The 22,481-nt window shown below is 38.6% G+C and overlaps 1 protein-coding gene across 1 annotated transcript; it reads right to left on the minus strand.

The window, feature by feature from the left end:
* Positions 1 to 16,568: 16,568 nt before the first annotated feature.
* LOC104243729 (RNA polymerase II transcriptional coactivator KIWI-like) lies at positions 16,569 to 19,849 on the minus strand. The gene is made up of 3 exons (XM_070168284.1): positions 19,642 to 19,849; positions 19,457 to 19,562; positions 16,569 to 16,869 (listed from the first exon to the last, which is right to left on the minus strand). Exons 1-3 carry the CDS (start codon positions 19,762 to 19,764, stop codon positions 16,790 to 16,792), a joined length of 309 nt encoding a protein of 102 aa, XP_070024385.1. The 5' UTR covers positions 19,765 to 19,849; the 3' UTR covers positions 16,569 to 16,789.
* Positions 19,850 to 22,481: the final 2,632 nt, after the last annotated feature.

Raw genomic sequence — 22,481 nt, forward strand, 5'->3', positions numbered from 1 at the left:
GTAGTTTCATGCCTCGTTGCATAATCTCCCTCCAAACGTGTCATTCTCGCAAGAACAGAAGAATCAACACCTACTTCAAGAGCCTTCCGAATGAGTGCTTCCAACTTTTCCACCCTTTGGCGCAGTTCAGCATTTGTGCCACCAGCCATATTCTCAAATAGTAACACGAAATCTGCTATTGGTCGTCTTGCCACCGCCACGAATCTTTCTCTGCTCTGATACCAGTTGTCACGGGGGCATTTTTGGTCAGTCCAAAGTCACACCCGCGTGGCAGTCAAGTTGCGCACTTGACTCAGCCTTTCCCAACACTTAGCCAAATTTTCAGTAAGTTTGGCCTTAAACGGATTTTGGCAGCAAATTGAAAAGAACACAATCAAATACTAGAAAATCCCAACCTTTGTATTAATTCGAAAATCTACAAAGGAAACCCTCACTTTTCTATGAACACAAGTCGTTCACAGCCCACTTCATCTAGCCAAGATCACAAGTCGATCTTGCACACTAAGACCTGTCCAATGTCTTGTCTTAGCCCCTTTTTGAAATACTTAGAAAGACTCACGTTTCTATCTTCTTTCCCTTACTGAATTTCACACGAAACTCCCACCCTAAATCTGACTAAGTCCAAAGGCACCTATTTATAGCACATAGGCAACCTTTGGGACTTGACAACACATGGACACTTGTTGTCTATAGCTTTTGTCACTTGTTGGGCTAAGACTAAATCTGTTACTATATTGCAGTTGACATCCCCAACTACATAGGACATGTTCTACATGAAATAAAAGTGGATACAAGCATAGATCAGACATGGGTACAAGTGGTTATAAAAAGATAACCGCCAACTACTTTGGCATGTGCACTGCATGTGCCCTTTGATTTGGTCAGCTGCTGCATGCCCAAGGCTGGTATTGCGCCCAGCCTTAGCTCATTTTGACATTGCTCAGCACTAATGCCTTGCCCGCAATCCGCTGCCCATGATTTTTCCTCACACGCCCGACGCCAGTGCCGCTCGCACATGCCTTGGCTGAGTTTCTGCCTTGCCCATGTCAACCTTTGTTTCACCCGTGCCATTGCTTGTAGTTTCCTTCACATAGCTTTGCCTTAGCTATTGAAAGACTTTGCCATCATCCCACACTACCATGCTTTAGCTTACACCACACTTGGCGCTGCCACAACCCGAAGTACCCGTGCCACTGACTTTGGCGTGCATGTCGTGCCATGCCGCCCCAACTTTGCCCACACTGCCTTGTCAAGCCATTGCCAAACATGTCTTGCCTGCTCCAAGATCTTGGCCAATACTTGCCGCAACAGCCCACATGATATTGTCTTGTTCATTTCCTGCATGATCATTTTGCCCGCACATAGGCCAATGACAAGGCCATCACGTCCAATCCTTGCCACAGCCGTGCCACGCCCGATGTCAAAGAGTCTGGCCCTAACACCTACCATCCACACTAACTCCAAGCACCGTGCAATCAACCAACCTATCCGCCTTTATATTATTTGTTTCATCTAATCTCAATTCAAGTCTAAAGAGTGGGATGAGGAAAAGAAAGAGTGAAGTTATAGCTAGTTTAGGGTCTTAAAAAATAAAGCATATAGTATAAGAAAGGAAGCTGAGTGATTAAATCATTAGTTTTATTAAGATTTATATGGACATTAAATTTAAAGGAAAATAATTGATAAAAACAAGCTAAATATTCTTCCAACATATTGTAGATGAAACAAACAGGAATTTCACAAAAACAATTGAATAGAAAAGAGTACTAAGATGAAAGTTCTAGCATCTACGGTGCCAGGAAAAAAAAAGGAAAAGGAAAATTTTGTATAGGAGCCTTCTTTAGGCTGAAAATACATTTGAAATTTATCCCAGAATAGAGTTTTACTAATCCAATCCACTACGAGTAGAAACAAGAAAAAATTCCCTACATACATGGTTTCTCTGCCGCCACCACTCTGCCATGTCACACGAAATCATGTTAACAGTGCAAGGTACTCAATTACATGTACTAGAATTCTTAGTTTAGTGTCAAGTATTTTAGGTCAATCATCAAGCCAATTTATTTATTTATTTTAAAATATTACCTGTCGTATACAGGCAACACTTGCTCACTGAGATGATAGAATCAGGAGACCAACATCCTCAATGTCCATTATATTCTCCTTTAGCTGAAGTTGAACTTGCAAAAAAATAAATTGGGATGGGGCCAACATCCGTAACAATAAGTTAGGATGAACGTGGCTTTGATATCATGAAAAATGGACTTTGGACCTAACACAACCCATAAGCTAGCTCATAAGTTGAAGATTTGACGGGGTTCATCTTGTTCAAAAGCCAAAGTTATAGGCATGTGCCTAAGGAAAATATTTGACTGAGAAATTCTTTGGTTTGGCAGCCAATATTGTTAAATTGTTGACATTGAAGAAAAAGAAGGAAAAGTGTGTGCAAATTATCAAATATAGTAGGCTTCAGAGAGTAAGTCTTTAGCTATAAAAGGAGAGCTTCGGCTCTCATTTCATCACTCCAACAAAGAGAAAAAGAAAGAGCGAGGCATCACAGACAGGGTATAAGAAAATAGTCTGTGAGAAAAATAGAGAGTGAGCGATATTGTAGTGTGGTGAGAATATCAAAAGAGAGTTATTTCTTTTGAGTGTTGTAATGGCCTTTGGAGTATTTTATTCGGACTTACAAAGTGTAAAATTCCTTGTTATAGTGATATCAGTTGCTCCTCTCGGGGCCGTGATTTTTTTTGTTATTCAAAAGTGTTTTTCACGTAAAAATCTTGGTGTCGTTATCACTCTTTTATTCTTGTTAATTACCGTATCTCGGTGCTACATTATTATTCCGCTTTTATTACCATGAATATCATTTATGTAGGGGATTTATTCCCAACAACTGGTATCAGAGTACAGGTTCTACTCACTCACAAATACTATTCACTATCGGTAGTACTATACTCGATGGAAAAAAATGTCCAGAGTAAAGTACGAGGTAGCAAAATTCAACGGAGATAACGATTTCTCAACATCGCAAAGAAGGATGAGGGATCTGTTCATCCAACAAGGATTACACAAGGAATTAGATGCTGATGCCAAAAAGTCTGATACCATGAAAGCTGAGCATTGAGCTGACTTAGATGAAATGGTTGCTAGTGCAATCAGGTTGCACTTATCAGATGATGTGGTAAATAACATCATTGATGAAGACACTGCACGTGACATTTGGATAAGGTTGGAAAGCTTATACATGTCCAAAACTCTGACAAATAAATTGTACCTAAAGAAACAGTTATACGCCCTACACATGGGTGAAAGTACGAATTTTTTGTCACATTTAAATATGTTTAACGGACTAATCACATAGCTCGCCAACCTCGGAGTGAAAATCGAGGAAGAATATAAAGCAATCTTGCTATTGAACTCGTTGCAATCGTCGTATGATAATTTGGCAACAACCATCATGCACAATAAGACTACCATTGAGTTGAAAGATGTCACATCGGCTCTTCTAATCAATGAGAAGATGAGAAAGAAGCCTGAAAATCATAAACATGCTCTTATCACAGAAGGTAGAGGCAGGAGTTATCAAAGGGGTTCGAGCAACTATGGTAGATCCGAAGCCCGTGGGAAGTCTAAGAACCGATCCAAATCAAGAGCAAGAAATTGCTACAATTGTGATCAACCAGGTCACTTCAAAAGACATTGCCCAAATCAAAGGAAGGGCAAAGGTAAAAGCAGTGGCCAGAAGAATGACGACAACACAACCGCCATGGTGCAAGACAATGATAATATTGTCCTATTTATAAATGAGGAAGAGGAATGCATGCACTTGTCAGGTCCAGAGTCGGAATGGGTGGTTGATACATCAACATCTTACCATGCCACACCAGTAAGAGAATTTTTTTGCAGATATGTAGCAGGTGATTTTGGAATTGTGAGAATGGGTGACACGAGTTACTCAAAGATTGGGGGGATCTGTGACATTTGTATCAAGAAAAATGTCGGATGCACATTGGTTCTAAAGGACGTGCGACATGTACCTGATTTGCAGATGAACTTGATCTCGGGAATTGCTTTAGATCAAGATGGATACGATAACTATTTTGCAAATCAAAAGTGGAGACTCACTAAGGGATCATTGGTGACTGCAAAGGGAGTTGCTCGTGGCACGTTGTACATGACAAATGCAGAAATATGCCAAGGTGAATTAAACACGACACAAGATGAAATTTCTGCAAATTTGTGGCACAAAAGAATGGGTCATATGAGCGAGAAGGGATTGCAGATTCTTGCCAGAAAATCACTCATCTCTTTTGCCAAAGGTACAACGATAAAACCTTATGACTATTATTTATTTGGTAAGCAACATAGAGTCTCATTTCAGACATCGTCTGAAAGAAAATTAAATATGCTTGATTTGGTATATTCTGATGTTTGTGGTCCAATAGAAATTGAATCGATTGGTGGTTACAAATATTTTGTTACTTTTATTGATGATGCTTCGCGTAAATTATGGATTTATATCATGAAAACCAAAGATCAGGTGTTTCAAGTTTTCTTGAAGTTGCATGCTCTAGTGGAAAGGTAGGCGGGTTGAAAGCTAAAGCGTCTCCGAAGTTACAATGGAGGTGAGTACACTTCAAGGGAATTTGAAGAGTTCTATTCAAGTCATGGGATCAGATATGAAAAGACAGATCAAGGAACCCCACAACACAATGGCTTAGCCGAGAGGATGAATCGCACCATTGTTGAAAAGGTAAGAAACATGCTCAGAATGGCTAAACTGCCTAAGTCATTCTGGGGTAAAGCAGTTCAGATATCTTGTTACATAATCAATAGGAGTTCATCAGTTCCCTTGAAGTTTGACATCCCGGAGAGAGTTTGGACCAACAAGGAAGTGTCCTACTCACATCTAAAGGTGTTTGGTTGCAGAACATTTGCACATATACCAAAGGAGCAGAGGACAAAGCTGGATGATAAATCCCTTCCCTGCATATTCATCAGATATGGAGATGAAGAGTCCGGGTACAGATTGTAGGATCCTATAAAGAAGAAGGTCATCGGAAGCAGAAATATAGTCTTCCAAGAAAGTGAAGTTGGAACTATGAATGACCAGTCAGAGAAGACAAAGAATGAAAGTATGACCAACGAGGTTGCCGAGCAGGGGGAGCAACCTGATGAGGTTACTGAGCAGGAGGAGAAACTTGATGATGGTGTCGAGCAAGTGGAGCACCCCACTCAGGGAGAAGAACAACCTCAACCTCTAAGGAGATCAGAAAGATCAAGGATAGAGTCATGCAGGTAGCCTTCCATAGAGTATGTCCTCATCAGTGATGAGGGGGAGCCAGAAAGTATTAAATAGGTGTTTTCCCATATAGACATGAACCAGTGGATAAAGGCCATGGTAGAAGAGATGGAATCTCTGCAGAAAAATGGCACGTACAAGCTGGTTGGACTTCCAAAGGGTAAAAGACCATTCAAATGTAAGTGGGTCTTTAAGCTCAAGGAAGATAGAAATGGCAAGCTGGTCAGATATAAAGCTCGATTGGTGGTTAAAAGGTTTCGAACAGAAGAAAGGTATTGATTTTGACGAAATTTTCTCACCTGTTGTAAAAATGATTTCTATTCGAACAATTTTGAGCATATTAGCTAGCCTAGATCTTGAAGTGGAGTAGTTGGATGTGAAAATTGCATTTCTTCATAGAGATTTAGAAGAGGAGATTTATATGGAGTAGCCAGAAGGATTTGACGTAGCTAGAAAGAAACACATAATGTGCAAATTGAAGCAGACACCAAGGTAGTGGTACATGAAGTTTGACTTATTCATGAAAAGTCAAACATAAATAAAGACCTATTCTAATCCATGTGTATATTTTAAAAGATTTTGTGATAATAACTTTATTATATTATTGTTGTATGTGGATGACATGTTGATTATAGGACAAGACAAAGAGCTGATTGCAAAGTTGAAGAGAGATCTGTCCAAGCCATTTGATATGAAGGACTTGGTCCCATCACAACAAGTTCTTGGGATGAAAATACTTCGAGAGCAGACAACCAAAAAGTTGTGGCTATCTCAGGAGAAGTACTTTGAACGCGTACTGGAATGCTTCAACATGAAAAATGCTAAGCCAGTCAGCACACCTCTTGTTGGTCATCTGAAGTTGAGCAAGAAGATGTGTCCTATAACAGTAGAGGAGAAAAGGAATATGGCTAGAGTTCCTTATTCTTCAGCAGTCGGAAGCTTGATGTATGCAATGGTATGCACCAGATCTGATATTGCTCATGCAGTTGGTGTTGTTAGCAGATTTCTTGAAAATCCTGAAAAGGAACATTGAGAAGCAGTTAAGTGGATACTCAGGTACTTAAGAGGTGTTGTAGGAGATTGCTTGTGTTTTGGAGGATCTGATCCAATCTTGAAGGGCTACACGAATGTTGATATGGCAGGTGATCTTGATAATCGTAAATCTACTACAAGATACCTGTTCACGTTTTTAGGGGGAGCTATATCATGGCAATCGAAGTTGCAGAAAGGTATTGCACTCTCTACAACTGAACCAGAGTATATTGCCGCTACTAAAGCTGGCAAGGAGATGGTTTGGCTAAAACGCTTCCTTCGAGAGCTTAGACTACATCAAAACGAGTATGTCATCTATTCTGACAGCCAAAGTGCAATAGACCTGAGCAAAAATATCATGTATCATGCAAGGACGAAGCATATCGATGTGAGATATCACTAGATTCGAGAAAGAATAGAGGATGGATCTATATAGGTCAAGAAGATCCATACAAGTGAGAATCCTTCAGATATGCTGACCAAGATGTTACCAAGAGACAAGTTCGAGCTATGCAAAGAACTTGTCGGTATGCACTCAAACTAGAATGCAGTACTACCTCCTCTAGATGAATGAGACTAGAGGGGGAGATTGATGGGGTCTATCTGATTCAAAATCCAAAGTAATAGGCATGTGCCTAAGGAAAATATTTGGCTGAGAAATTCTTTGGTTTTACAGCCAACATTGTTGAATTGTTGACATTGAAGAAAAAGAAGGAAAAATATGTGCAAATTGTCAAATATAGTAGGCTTCAGAGAGTGAGACTTCAGCTATAAAAGGAGAGCTTCGGCTCTCATTTTATCACACCAACAAAGAGAGAAAGAAAGAGTGAGGCATCACAGATAGAGTATAAGAAAATAGTCTGTGAAAAAAATAGAGAGTGAGCGATATTGTAGTGAGGTGAGAATATCAAAAGAGGGTTATTTCTTTTGAGTGTTGTAGCGATCTTTGGAGTATTTTACTCGGACTTACAAAGTGTAAAATTCCTTGCTATAGTGATATCAGTTGCTCCTCTCGGGGCCGTAGTTTTTTCCCTTATTCAAAAGGATTTTTCCTTAAAAATCTTGGTGTTGTTGTCACTCTTTTATTCTTGTTAATTACCGTATCTCTGTGCTATATTATTATTTCGTTTTCATTACCGTAAATATTATTTATGTAGGGGGTTTATTCCCAACAGGGTTCCCCAAGACTGTATAAGGATACCAAAAAAGTCAAATCCCACCAATGCAGGACTCAACAAGCAGCAAGTGCTAATCAATATTTCATGTCATTAACAGAAAAAGAAAATAGTTACTGAGATTAACCAATTCATGAGGTGATAGGTTTTTGGACAGATACTTTGTGCTGCTTTTTTTTTTTATGGTTCTATTTTGATTTCTTTAGGATTACCTTACTCTTTCTGATGCACTCACTAACTAAGGATCCTTCTGAGGTAGCCCCAGTTTCTTGCGAACATCTGGATGGTTTAGCGATGTTGCTTCCCATAAAAAGGTAATGAGTTCACCACATTCAATGATTTTCTTGAAGATATGGAAAATACAATCTTAAGAAGCGCATTTTTCAATGGAAACTATTGGACCAGGAAAGTTAAAGAAAACTGCTATATATAATCTGCAAGACATCACTGTCTAGAGGGTGCAAAAGCGAAAAGCTGAGGAGATCATAGACACTTTCCAATGGAAGTTCGAAGAAAGTTTCCATCTTCATTATCTAGCAGTTTATCTATCATGCTTTCTTTCCACGTCTCCATGAAAATAAAGGTAAAAAATTCTCACCACTCCACGTGGATCATGAAATTTTGAAGCTTAATGCCTTTTGTGCAAGAAAACTCTTGGAATCCTGAGATAACTGAGAACATTAGCATTTATCTGTTGCGGAAATCAAATGTATATAGTGTGAATAAGTCACAACTACTATACCAAAAAATTATGACAACCACCAAATAATAAATAAGACAATAAAGCAACAATAAAAGGAATACCAAAATTTACGAGGTTCGGCCAATTTTGCCTACTCCTCGGACACAACCAATATTTTATTCCACTCCAAAATACAAGTGAAATAATATTAAAGAGAGAAGTACAAATGCCTTAAGAAGATAAGAAGGCAAATGAGAGGTGTGTTTAAATCTTAAACATTAGGCTTCTTTTTATAGGGAAAAAATTCCAACCAATTTGGTCTTCCACCGATGTGGGAGTTTTGGCATTCAACAAATCTCCACCTTGGCAAAATTCCACATCTTCAATATTCTCTCAATAATAAATTTTGGTTATCTCTTCATCTTCAATCTTCAGTGTTCAACAATGTTGATCAAATCCAAACAATGTTGAAACTTGATCGCAGTCACCACCTTTGTCAGCATATCAGCAGGATTCTCTGTAGTATGAATTTTCTTCACCGTGACTCCACCTTCTTCTATGATTTCTCGTACGAAATGATACCGAACATCAATGTTCTTCGTCCTTGCATGATAAACGTGGTTCTTCGCTAATTGAATAGCACTTTGACTATCACAAAAAATTGTGATACTTTTTTGTTCAACACCAAGCTCTTTTAGCAACCCCTGAATCCAAATTGCCTCTTTCACAGCCTCTGTAATAGCCATGTACTCTGCCTCTGTTGTAGACAAAGAAACTGTTGACTGCAAAGTAGACTTCCAACTAACTGGTATTTTTGCAAAAGTAAACACATAACCAGTAGTTGATCTTCGTTTGTCCAGATCACCCGCAAAATCTGAGTCACAATATCCAACTACAGACTAATTGCATTCCTACTCAAAAACTAACCCAACATCTACAGTATTATGAATATACCGTAGAATCCACTTCACAGCTTGCTAATGCTCCTTTCCTGGATAATGCATATATCTGCTAATAACTCCAACAGCTTGTGAAATGTCAAGTCTTGTACAGACCATTGCATACATCAAGCTACCAACAACATTTGTGTATGGTATATTTGACATATACTCTCGTTCAGCTTCATCCTTTGGCGACATAGTAGTACTTAGCTTAAAATGGGGAGCAAGTGGAGTACTAACTGGCTTAGTCTTTTCATCTATGACAAAACGTTGTAGTACTCTTTTCAAATATTCTTTCTGAGATAAATAGAGTTTCTTTGAACGGCTATCTCTTATTATCTCCATGCCAAGAATTTTCTTTGCCTCACCCAAATCCTTCATCTCGAACTCATTCTTCAGTTGAATCTTCAACTTATCAATTTCTTCCGAATTCTTGGAAGCTATCAACATATCATCAACATATAGGAGAAGATATACAAAAGAACCATCTTTAAGCTTGTGCAAATACACACAATGATCGTATTTGCTTCTCTTGTACCCTTGCCGCAACATAAACTCGTCAAATCGCTTGTACCATTGTCTAGAAGATTGTTTCAATCCGTACAACGATTTTTCAAGTTTGCACACCATATTTTCTTTTCCAGCAACTTTGAATCCTTCTGGCTGAGTCATGTAGATTTCCTCCTCCAAGTTTCCATGTAAAAACGCAGTTTTTACATCCATCTGAACTAGTTCCAAATCCAATTGTGCTACCAAAGCCAACATAATTCTAATGGAGGAATGTTTTACAACTGGAGAAAACACTTCATTGTAATCAATTCCCTCCTTTTGAGCATATCCTTTGGCCACCAATCTTGCTTTGTAGCGAACATCTACTTGGTTAGGAAATCCTTCCTTCTTTGCAAATACCCATTTGCACCCAATTGCTTTCTTTCCCTTCGGGAGATTGGCCAATCTCCATGTATGATTCTGATGAAGGGACTGTATTTCATCATTCATGGCAATCCTCCACTTATCTTCTTCTGAACTTTGGACAGCGTCTTTATAAGTGGTAGGAACATCATCAGCTACAATTGAGGTTGCACAAGAAACCGTCTCTATGAGGCGAACAAGTTTCGTTATTGTTCTTTTTAGCCTGCTGGTTGCTATTGATTCAAGTTGTTGTTGAGGTTCCTGAGTTGGAATCTCCTCTACTGGCTCTCCTTCCAGAGGGTAATCTTCATTTGTTTCCTCCTCTGCTTCTTGTGTAGGAAAAATAAATTTTCCCTCAAACTCCACCTGCTTAGAAGCACCTTCATTTTGTTTGGTATCTTCTGTTACCTTATTTACCATAGCAGATTCATCAAAGGTAACATCCCTGCTGAATATTACTTTCTTTGTCATAGGACACCATAAGCGATATCCTTTGACTCCAGAAGTAATTCCCATAAAAATAGCCTTCTTTGCCCTTGGATCCAATTTTGACTCTGTCACATGATAATATGCAGTTGAGCCAAACACGTGCAAAGAGTCATAATCTACAACAGTCTTTCCATACCATTTTTCAAATGGTGTCTTGCCATCAACAGCAGCAGATGGTAAGCGATTAATGAGGTGGCATGCATATGTAACTGCCTCAGCCCAAAATTCTTTGCCCAAGCCAGCATTGGACAACATACACCGTACCTTCTCCAGCAAGGTCCGGTTCATACGTTCTGCCACTCCATTCTGTTGTGGTGTATGTCTGACAGTGAAGTGTCGGACGATGCCATCATTTTCACAGACCTTATTGAAATGATCATTTTTGTATTCACCTCCATTGTCTGTGCGAATACACTTGATCCTCTTGCCTGTTTGATTCTCCACCATCGTCTTCCATTTGAGAAAAATTCCCAACACTTCATCTTTGCTCTTCATTGTATACACCCATACTCTTCGGGAAAAATCATCAACAAAGGTTACAAAATAGTGTTTCCCACCCAATGAAGGTGTTTTGGAAGGACCCCAAACATCAGAGTGTACATAATCCAAAATGCCTTTAGTATTATGGATCGCTGTACCAAATTTAACCCTTGTCTGTTTCCCTTTGACACAATGCTCACAAAACTCCAAGTTGCAAGCCTTTACTCCTTTTAACAATCCTTGATCTGATAGAGTTTTCAAGGATTTTCCTCCAGCATGTCCCAAGCGCATGTGCCATAGCTTGGTTGCTTCTGCCTCTTTGTCGTCACTGGATGTCACTGTCGCTGTCCCAATAACTGTACTGCCACGATAGCGGTACATATTATTATTCTTCCGATTAGCCTTCATTACCACTAGTGCACCGGAGCATACTCTCATCACTCCATTTTCTGCAATGATTTTGAACCCTTTTGATTCTAGGGCTCCCACAGAGATGAGATTCTTCTTCAAATCCGGTACATATCGAACATCTGTTAATGTTCTGATCATTCCATCATGGTTCCTTAATCGTATTGAACCAATGCCATATGAGGTAAGAGGGCAGTTGTCCGCTGTGTGGATGACTCCATATTTTCCTTCGTGAAAATCCACGAACCAGTCCCTGTTGGGACACATATGATAGCTACAAGCCGAGTCCATCAACCATATGTATGATGATGTTGATGACTCTGTTGTAACTAATGAGAAGTCTGAATCATCACAATCAGCTACATTTGAATCCATAATGGCCTTTCCATTGTTATGTTTGGCCTTATTCTTCAACTTCGGACAGTCTTTCTTCCAGTGCCCTTTTTCTCGACAAAAGGCACATTCATCTTTGCTGGGTCTGGATCTTGACTTGGATCTTCCCTTCTTTGTCCTCGTTTGATTTTGAGGACGACCCCTCACAAATAGTGCTTCTCCTTCTCCGCCCTTCTGTTTTTCTCGCTTTCTTTGTTCATAGCTGTACAAAGCCGAACAAACTTCTCTGAGAGAAACTTCGTCATTTCCATGGAGTAGAGTAGTTTCAAGGTGCTCGTACTCATCAGGAAGTGACGCCAACAACATCAAGGCCAAGTCACCATCATCATAAGTTGTATCCATATTTTGCAAATCTGTGACCAACTTATTGAAACTGGTGATATGTTCATTCATCGTGGTACCAGGAACATAGGTGAAGTGAAACAGTCTCTTCTTCATGTACAATTTATTTTGACTGTTTTTCTTCAAAAATTTATCCTCCAGTGCTTTCCATAATTTACTTGCAGAAGTTTCCTTTGTGTATGGATATTTCTGCTCTCTAGCAAGGTAGGATCGAATGGTACCGCAAGCAACACGGTTGATAATTCTCCAATCTTCTTCTCCAATAACATCTGGTTTCTTTTCTTCAATGGCCAGATCTAGCCCTTGTTGAAAAAGGACATCTAGAACCTCGCCTTGCCACATCCCAAAATGTCCGGACCCGTCAAAAATTTCTACCGCAAATTTCGCATTTGACACAATTCTTGTCATAAGCGAAGATGCCAATGATGACGTATTGTTGACACTTGATGTAGATTCTTCTTGTTTATTGTCTCCCATCTTTGACACAAATATTATTTAATAGCTGACGACACAAATCAAGATTATTTCCTTTCTGGTGTGGAAGATCAGACTAAGCTGCAACCACAGAGCATACTCAGACAGAACCTTGACTCAGTTACCAAGATAAATCTTTTCTGATGTGGAAGATCAGACTATGCTGCAACCACAGAGCATACTTAGACAGTACCTTAGCTCTGATACCAATTGTTGCGGAAGCCAAATGTATATAGTGTAAATAAATCACAACTACTAGACCAAAAAATTATGACAGCCACCAAATAATAAATAAGACAATAAAGCAACAATAAAAGGAACACCAAAATTTACGAGATTCGGCCAATTTTGCCTCTCCTCGGACACAACCAATATTTTATTCCACTCCAAAATACAAGTGAAATAATATTAAAGAGAGAAGATACAAATGCCTTAAGAAGATAAGAAGGCAAATGAGAGGTGTGTTTAAATCCTAAACATTAGGCCTCCTTTTATAGGGAAAAATCCCAACCAATTTGGTCTTCCACCGATGTGGGAGTTTTGGCATTCAACATTATCTCCATTCCCAATCAACCAAGAAAATAAAATTGGGACAAGGAACATTCAGAGGAGGACACTTTAGAAAGGGCTTAACTGTCATACTTGGAAAGTATTTCTAAATTCCTTTACTGTGAATGAGTTGAACATAATAATATTGAGTTATTTACTTATATTATTTCCTTTATATCTTGAGTTGTTATTGGTTATTGAAATTGGTCTCTCACTGTTTCTTCTGAGCTCATCACTGCTTTCAGCCCAAGGTTAGATTTGTTACTTTGGAATACATGAGATCGGTTGTACTCATACTACACTCTATACTTTGTGTGCAAATCCATGTACTTCCGGACGTGGTGATTGCTAGAGTTGTGTTGATACCAACTTTTGGGAGACTACGGGGTAGCTGCTATGTCGTTCGCATACCTTGAAGTTCTCTTTCATTTTTGTTATTACTGTTCTACTGTTCAGACAATTGTATTGAGGATTTGGTCTTGTATTTTGATATTCAGTGGTGTTCTTGTACTCGTTGATACCGGATCGTTAGGATAATTGTAGAACTATTACTGTTGTTTGCAGTTATTTCATGATATCTTCTCTACTGAGTTTACTAAATTCCATTTTAGTGAATTTACTGTTATTGTGGAACTGTTAACTTGCCTAGAAAAAGTAGTGTTAGGCGTCGTCGTGGCTTCGGTGGGAGTTGGGTAGTTACACACCACAATCCATACGAGTGAATTAGCTTAACCCAGACTGAAGATCCTTCCTGCTACCTTAGCCCACAAGCCTTAGAATCAAATTCCAACATCCGAAATTCTCTACAAGGTCCGATCCTAGCATACGTACACCGTATCAATCTCGACAAGTTGTACCAAAACGTGATCATACATCCATGTTGTAATCGCACAATGCACCACATAATTTATTTGCCAATAGTAACACTTCCAATCACAATAGCTACAAATTTATGAACTCGATGACTGTAATATACCTCATGACACATACACGCCATGTTCTAACCCTTGCAATACTGCAATGATAAAAGAGATGTGTAGAAACTCACAACCACCCATCAAATCAATAACTTGTGGAGCCTATTTGCTCGATAAGAACACCCATTGCCGCATTCTAAACCGATTAGTATCATTTTTCCTCTAACATACAATATACAAACCCGATTGCATTGATTTCAGGTTCAACAACTTCGTCTCACCCAGTACAAGCTGCTCAGTCGACAACCACATCAAAATTATCTAAAATCTCATAAGACCCCATCGATGCGCCAACAAGCCACAACTCAAATATGATCAATAAGAAAAAGTGAACCCAAGTATAGAACTATCCAGCCCGTGTAACGAATAAGACAACCAAACAAATACTATGAACCTATCTCAGAGATGAGAAATAAAACACATAAATAAGTATAAGGAACCGTACCCGACATCTCACTGTTGCGGCGTACAACCTGATCCAAATATCATACACGTGGCGGCATGTCACCTGATTCATACATAATCAATCTGCTTGGGAATACCCTTCAAGCTAAAAATGCTCATATTCACTAGACACACGTATAACAACCATAAGCATGCCAAGTGCATAAACATAACCCTAGGGAGATGGATAATGTCATGCGCTACAAAAGGCCAAGCATGACTAAGGTGAAATAAACAACCAGAATTTCGAGAGCCATTTCGCGCTCCTATAACACCACAAGCTACACGGGGTTATAGCATACGTGCGAATAATCAAACCATCTCACAACCCACATGGCATAAAAGAGTAAGACACGAAATAGGCGACGTCAGGAATAACATCCACCATGCCCAAAGACTCATCCATAAGCAATGTTATGCTGAATAAGCATATCTGATCTGGTGTAGAATATACATTCACATTAGGTCTACCAACGAACCTCAGCCAATTCCGATCATTTCAAAATAGGTCAATAACCTTCCAAAGACCCACAATGCCCCTATCCATGACACATGCGATCAACCGTCAAATTCGGAACAAACTTTCACAGTCCGCAACTAAAAGAATAGAGTGTCTCCCTGACATCAACTCCTCAATCAGCGACAGTACCAGAATCTTCATATTTGATTTCAATCTCTACCTTAAATGACTGACATGTCACACTTACACAATCATTATGTGGGAGATACTCCCACCACCTTCCGCACCAGGTAGCAAAATATGCACATCCATGGATACCAACCATACTATTTTTGTAATGCAATTCAAGAATCCTTAAATCAACAAACAATGCCTCTTCCATAGAACACCATTCTCAAGCAACACTAAAATAGCGCCAGCATACTCTGAACATCTGAAATCTTCCCCCCGCTCCTTCGAGCTCGTGACATCCCTGTCAAAACTAAATCGCAACCTTGATCTTTCAATCCAATTCCATACCATTCACTGCATCCATCATGCTGTTACGCGGGAGTGCGTACAAGAATTCCATCCAAGCCCAACATCGCATCTACGGCCACCCTGAATGCTTTTGCGGTCACGCACTTGCGCCCTTCCTTCGCAGATGCGAAAACACAAGAAATCAGAAGCCTTCCGCCATGCCAACTAAACCAAAATGATTCGAAAACTCATCCGAAACACACCCGAGGCCCTTGGGTGTGTCTACTCACACCATTCGGTCCCAAATTATAACACAGACCTACTCGAGGCCTCAAATCACACCAAACAACATAAAAATTACTAATCGCACCTCAATTCAAACCTAAGGAACTAATGAACTTTCAACTTCAAATATTTAAATTCAAACTTACGCCGAATATGCATTATCGGAGAGTAAGAGTTGGACATGTTTGTGTTTGGCTATGACGAAAGTATTTCGAATTCTTTGGCTTTCTATCGGAATAATTTACTGATTTTTGCAGCAGACAGTTACATTGAAGGGCACATATGCTGCTTTGCACCCAAAAAAAAAAAAAACAAACTAGTGGTTAGTTTGATGTTGGGAAATTGCCAAGCTTAACTTCAAATTTAAATGCCTGCGGTTCGAACTGCACAAGCAATGTATCAACTTCAGACATAAGGTATCAAATTTAAATGTCTGCAGCAGCAATCTGCGCACTTCCCTTAAGAATTTTGAGTTTAGAAGGTTACGCTTTCGGTGAATGCAAAGTCACCTCAGTTTGGTCGAACAATGTAACTCATACAAGGTTACAAAAGCCTTCTCCAAGCATACAATTTTTCCTAGGACTGTTACAGCTAACCTTGCATATACCATGGAAAATATGAATTCGATTAAGTGCTTTGTGTTATTTTCCTGTGTCGCTTTTGTCTGTAACGGACATTTTTCTTGACCCTATGCGTGCTTACAAGTTGAGATAAATGTTTATTAGCAATGAGTTCCAAGATTGGGAAGAGGAAAAAAATGGTTCAGAGAAGGGCCATTCTTTTTAGCCACAAAGCATGCATGTTAGAATCCCATTCAGAAAGTACATATCCTAAAGCCATTTAATAACAAAATAAACAGAGCTTGCTTTGTCCGTAATCTGGAACTGTGACACTGGAAAATGTCTCCTAGTTCCAAGTCAACTTGTCTTTTACACATAATAAAATTATACATCAACTTAGTGATACACCACACTTCCGACATTTAGCTGTTCGCGACAAGCTCATCAATTTCATCTGCATGATCTCTGAGTACATTCCACTGATCCATACTCAATGAGATGCCTGAAATAGGAAAAAGGAAAAACACTACTATTAGGTATGGTTTCTCAGTCTGCCGATACATGAACCTCTGGAAATTATATTCAAAGAAAGATACAAGATGAATAAAAATATAAATAAACTTGTGTTGAGAATAGGAGATATAACTAAAGCAGTTAACAGTTGGTCTGTGGGCAAGAACTCGCGCTCCCACCCTCCCTCTTTATTTATTCTTTTAAAGCAGTGCAGGAGCTGAGAGCTGTTTGATGTTCAATTAATTAAGGAATGTATTTTAAAGAACGAAAAGCACCATGGAGATGCACCAGTACATATATAAAGTACAAGAGGAAACTTCAGGACATGCTGAGGAACCTACACAGATCAACCAAAGAGGCAACACGAATTAAGTTTGAGCCAGAGGAGTTTCAGAACTGCACAATGTCTTCAATTCTATTTGCCCATGTTCGTGCAATGCAAGTTTGTTTAATACGTATGCATTTCAGCTATGAGCTGATTCCATCTAGCCTCTCGCATAAACCAACTGATTCTCTCTTTCTACAAGTTTCACTATGCCCCAATTCAGCTCAATTAACAATGTTCACTTCTAACATCAATGGTAAAGAGACAGCATATGGTAAATCTATTTTAAGAAAACTATTGATGCATCTCAAAGTATGTCAGTTCTGAAAAAGTTCAGAGCTACAGTTAACATTTGTAAATGTGACTGAACGGCACTAAAAGAGTAATAACTTTATTTCTAGGTAATATCCCTTCCTTTTCAAATTGAATTATACAATCACGGGCCTTGTGAAAATAGTGTCCACATACTACAATGTCACCTTTCATCATTTACTTAATATTTTTCTCTTGACCTTTCTAAGAGGCAGACCTTGTGGGAAAAGGAACTAACTCTGGAGAAGAAATCTGACATTTGGAAGGACAGAGCCACCAAGGCTAACATAAAGAATGTCAACAGTTTCCTAGCTGGTGGCAGAAAGCTCTGGTAGACCTCAAGGCAAGAACGATAGGAGCAAAACTCTTCTCCTGACCATAAAAGCCACATTCAAAGCATATCTTGCTTTCTACACAATGGAGTAAATCCTGTAGATTCTTCATTTGCATAGTATTGCCAGAGTCGACCCACTATGATATGATTTGAGTTGATCTGTCAGAATGCGATAATAACGTGCCAGCATGAAAACTATGTGACATGTCAACAAAGCAACGGTAATGAGTAACTAGTAAGACCAACAGCATTCAGTCAGCAATTTTCCATTCTGCAGGTTACCTACAGTTTATAGGCCATTACCTAAGCTAATACAGAAACCTGTGAAAAGGTATACTTCCGAATTGGCTCGCGTGTAGAGACAGATGCTCCTTTCATCAACCAGCTTCATATGGGAATTGCAATGAGAAATGATAATTCTTAGGAACGACTGAAATTGAAAAATACAAACCCAAAAAAGAAAAAAAACCAATATCCTCCCTAAGTTACTTCACACTAATCTTGAACCCGTTCCATATCCAAGATTACCGAAATTCGTCCTCAAGTCTTCAACATTTTTATGTCGTCCCAGAATTTTGATAAACCGAAATATTACAAGTGCTAGCATTGAATTTGATATATATGAATCCTTGTGCGAAGTGCGAACATAGATACCGTTTCATAGGAAAAAGTACATTATGAAAGAAACCACCTCTTCTCCTTAACTTGAGTATAATTATATTAGAGTCTAGGTAAGAAATTCGGAAGAATTCCGACTTCTATACATTTAAGGAGGGCGCAAAAGAATGGTTGGCAAAAAGGAGCATAGAGGCGCACGTCACGAGTTAGAACCCGGACAAAAGTCTGGCATTTAAGTGGAGACGGGTCGCGGGGCAGGCCCATTATCCACCACGTTTTAAACTGTATGCCAGTGACCCTCGGGAATTTCTCGGTTATCAATCTGAATCAAAAGAGGATATGGGAAATCATAGTTACAACTTTTTGAAGAACGTCTCGACGGAAAGCAATTCATGACATATCTGCTTTGTTTTAAGGATGTTGAAAATACTGGCTATCTAAGAGGAACACCAAGATACACAATTCCTCCTAAAAAGAAACATGAGCAACAAGAGAGAAGATAACAAAAGAAACTTAGAAACCCAAGAATTTTCATGCTACTTGTCACGATCAGCAAAAAAAAACAAGAAAAGAAAAACAAAAACTAAAATTAAATACAGATGTATCAGGGGTAAATACTTATACGCACCTGGTGTTTACAGCAAACCAAGTAATATAACCTTAATGTTAAAAATTAAAATGAAAATGCATATCAATAAACTATTCTTAAGTGATAGATGTTTATGTGAAAGACATGTCTTGAATTCACCATATATAAAGACCAACTGAAGGTTCAATCCTCGGCGAGAGAAATTCATTCTACTATCCCATGCTACCGAGTTGATAAAACAAAAAGTATCCCTTATTTCTCGTCATCATATAAATAAAAAATTATTATTTTAAGAAAACCCCTAAAAGAATCATTAGAGTTTCAAATGTAGCTAGCATCGCCCAAAATCACATACAGAAACCGAAAAGAAAAATAAAAAATAAATAGGCATCAGGTACCTTTTCTGCCAGGCATTTGCTTGCCATCTTTAACATAAAACTCACGAATATCCACCATTATCTTCCCTTGAAAGCTCCTAACTGATACTCTCCGATTCTTAGAAATCTGAAACCAACGCAAAAATCAGAAAAACAGTAGAAAAGTAAGTGAGACATAAAATGCTCGGGTAAGTGAAAAGAGAGACCTCACACACGACGATGCCATCAGCATCGTCAGAATCATCAGTTCTGGAAGATTTCTTAGGAGGATTGTCGCCTTCTGAAGCGTACTCATCCTCTTCCTTTCTCTTTCCGAACCTTCTCGACATTTCTTCAGGAAAGTTGTGGAATTTTGAGAAGTGGGAATTGGGGATAATAATACTGTACCCTTTTTGGGCGTTTGAGTTTCATTCCCTGGCCCTTGCATTTTTGGTTCTCCTAATATGGGCCTCGGGATGGTTGAACCGGATTTAAGCCCAGAAAGGTCCAGATTTATAGAGCCCATTTTTTTTTTTGTTTACCGTCTTAGCCGAAAAGATTGTATTTTCGCTTTTTGTATTTTCCTTTCAGTTGATTAAAAGTAAAAATAGAAGACTGTAATATAGGAATTACACTTTTGAAATGAGCATACATATCTAATTTCTCCCAACTCTCTCTCTTGTCCTATTAGGTTCTTTTCTTCTCCCTTCTCTCGTAAATGTTGCATTACCTCACCCATATGATACCATTTTGGTATTATTGATATCAGAGCCAGGTTACAATGGACCCGAAAAAAGTTGCTGATGTTTAATTGAGCAATCCAACCACAGATTTACAGAAGCAATAAGAGGATCTGGCAGCTCGACAATTAGATTGGCGAGTTGTAATGGAACAAATACAACAATAATTGCGCGAGGATATGAATCGGAAGCATGCAAAGCTTATCCAAATGCTCAATTCACTCAAATATTCAGTTGATGGAACACATTTACACCTGCAATCAAAGGACAAACAATCGGCTAAGAGTCGAAGACTTTCTCAGAAATTGGAATTCAAATTAAGCGAAATATAAGTAAAATATGAAGAGTCAGTGAATACTACTACAAGTCGTGCTTTGTTGTTTGCTCTATTGGGAGGTACTATCGCAAAAAATAGGAAGCTCTACATTTGTGTTAGCGGTACTTCAAAAATAGTAAATTTAACCTCAAAACTTCTCCCTTAGATTCTGTCCTCATAGAGAGTGGTGAAGTTTTGGAGGATATGTATTTAAATATGATTATGATGTTACACCCCATATTTTTGTACATAGAAAGTACGCCATAAGTAAATTGATATAAAATCGAAAATGAGATGTTACGTCCCACATTTTTGTACGTTGATGTTTCGTCGTAAGTTAATCAACGTAAACTCGGGAATGAGATTATTTTGGAATTATAAGTATTATGCTATTTCACACAAGGGATAAGTAAATTTGTGAAGGTAAGAGGGTAAGAAAATCGAAGAAAATGAGTTTCGTCGAAGTTTGTCAATTTGGAATAAAATACGGTTCGAGCTATAATGCCCGATATTTATGGACTAGTACCATACAAAGTACCACATGCCATGATAGTGAGGTGTATAAGGTGTGTTAAAAGTGAGTAGTATTTTAAGTAAGTTGAAATAATTCTTAATTATGTGAGTAATTGATTAATTATTGGGTAATAGGATATTACCTAGTTAATTAATAATTATTGGTGGTTGTCTTTGGATAAAGACTAAGTTCTTTGGATAAGAAGTAAATTACTAATTTTCATTCCTTACATATTCGGTGCATTATTTGTACTGACGTCCCATTTGCTTGGGGACGCTGCATTTTATGCCCGCAGGTCCCGATAGACAGGTCAAGAGCCCTCCAAGTAAGCTATCAGCTCAGCAGAAGATGTTGCTGTGTTCCATATGCTTCGGAGTTGCTTGTTTGGTTAGTATGATTTAGACATGTATTGTTTAGTATGTCGGGACTCTGTCCCGACCTTATGATAATTATGTAATCTTCGAGGCTTATAGACAGATGTCATGTATACGGATGCTTGTATGCCCTTGCCGGCCTATATTTCGAGTTTACAAATGATCATGTTGGCTTTATAAGCTCGTATGTCACATGTATAATTTATTTTTTTATCAGGTTGGGTCGTCCTATATTGGGTATTCCCCTACGCCTATTTTGGCTAGCCCATGATGGTCGTTTGGCCCATTTGCTAATGAAAGTACAATAAGAAAGATATGTTATGTTGGTACTCGATTGAGTAAGGTACCGGGTGCCCGTTGCGGCCCATCGGTTTGGGTCGTGACATATGAAAAACAAGAGTTCTAATAATATAGACGCTTTGGAAGACACATTCCTATATGAACTTATCATGGAAGATGAAAGTGATAATATTGCTCACAATGTGCTTGATAATTTGCCTAAACTAAATTATGATTTTGTTGAGAGTAATATAAATGCCTTGGACGGCCTTTATTTCCTTGCACTTTTTATTGAAGCTGAGAGGATAAGTAATCTTCACAGGTTTCTAAGAAATATATGAAATAGATCATGTCAAAGTAGTACATGCATTCATAAGAAATAAAACCAAGTTCTCTCTTGTTTTAGTTGGAAATGGGATGATCTTTCCTGTATGTGATCCAGAGATAGGTTTGAAAGTCAAGTTAAATGGTCAAACAAATAGTGTTAGAGAATTATTGATGGATTTTGCTAACATATTGTGTTTGCCGAGATCTTTTGGTAATATGAGTAGTGTGAGATATTGGATGGCAGTAGTCTATGCATTTTTATGTTGTGTATGTTGGATATGTTTGTTTAGGCGCTATCGTTCCACCATATAGCCCAACCTACAATGGTAAAAGAGACTTCTTCTTACACTTAACAAAGTTTTCCATGAAGGAGAGTGTGTTACCTTGGGGTTCAATTTTACCATTAACATTGCATGATGGCTCTAAAAATGTAGCCATAATTGACTCGTTTGTATATAAATGGTCAGTGAATAAGTGTAATATCCATAAAGCTTCTCAAAGAAGGGATTCATTCATC

This window comes from Nicotiana sylvestris, chromosome 2 (genome assembly GCF_000393655.2).
Source record: "Nicotiana sylvestris chromosome 2, ASM39365v2, whole genome shotgun sequence".
NCBI classification, from domain to species: Eukaryota; Viridiplantae; Streptophyta; class Magnoliopsida; order Solanales; family Solanaceae; genus Nicotiana; species Nicotiana sylvestris.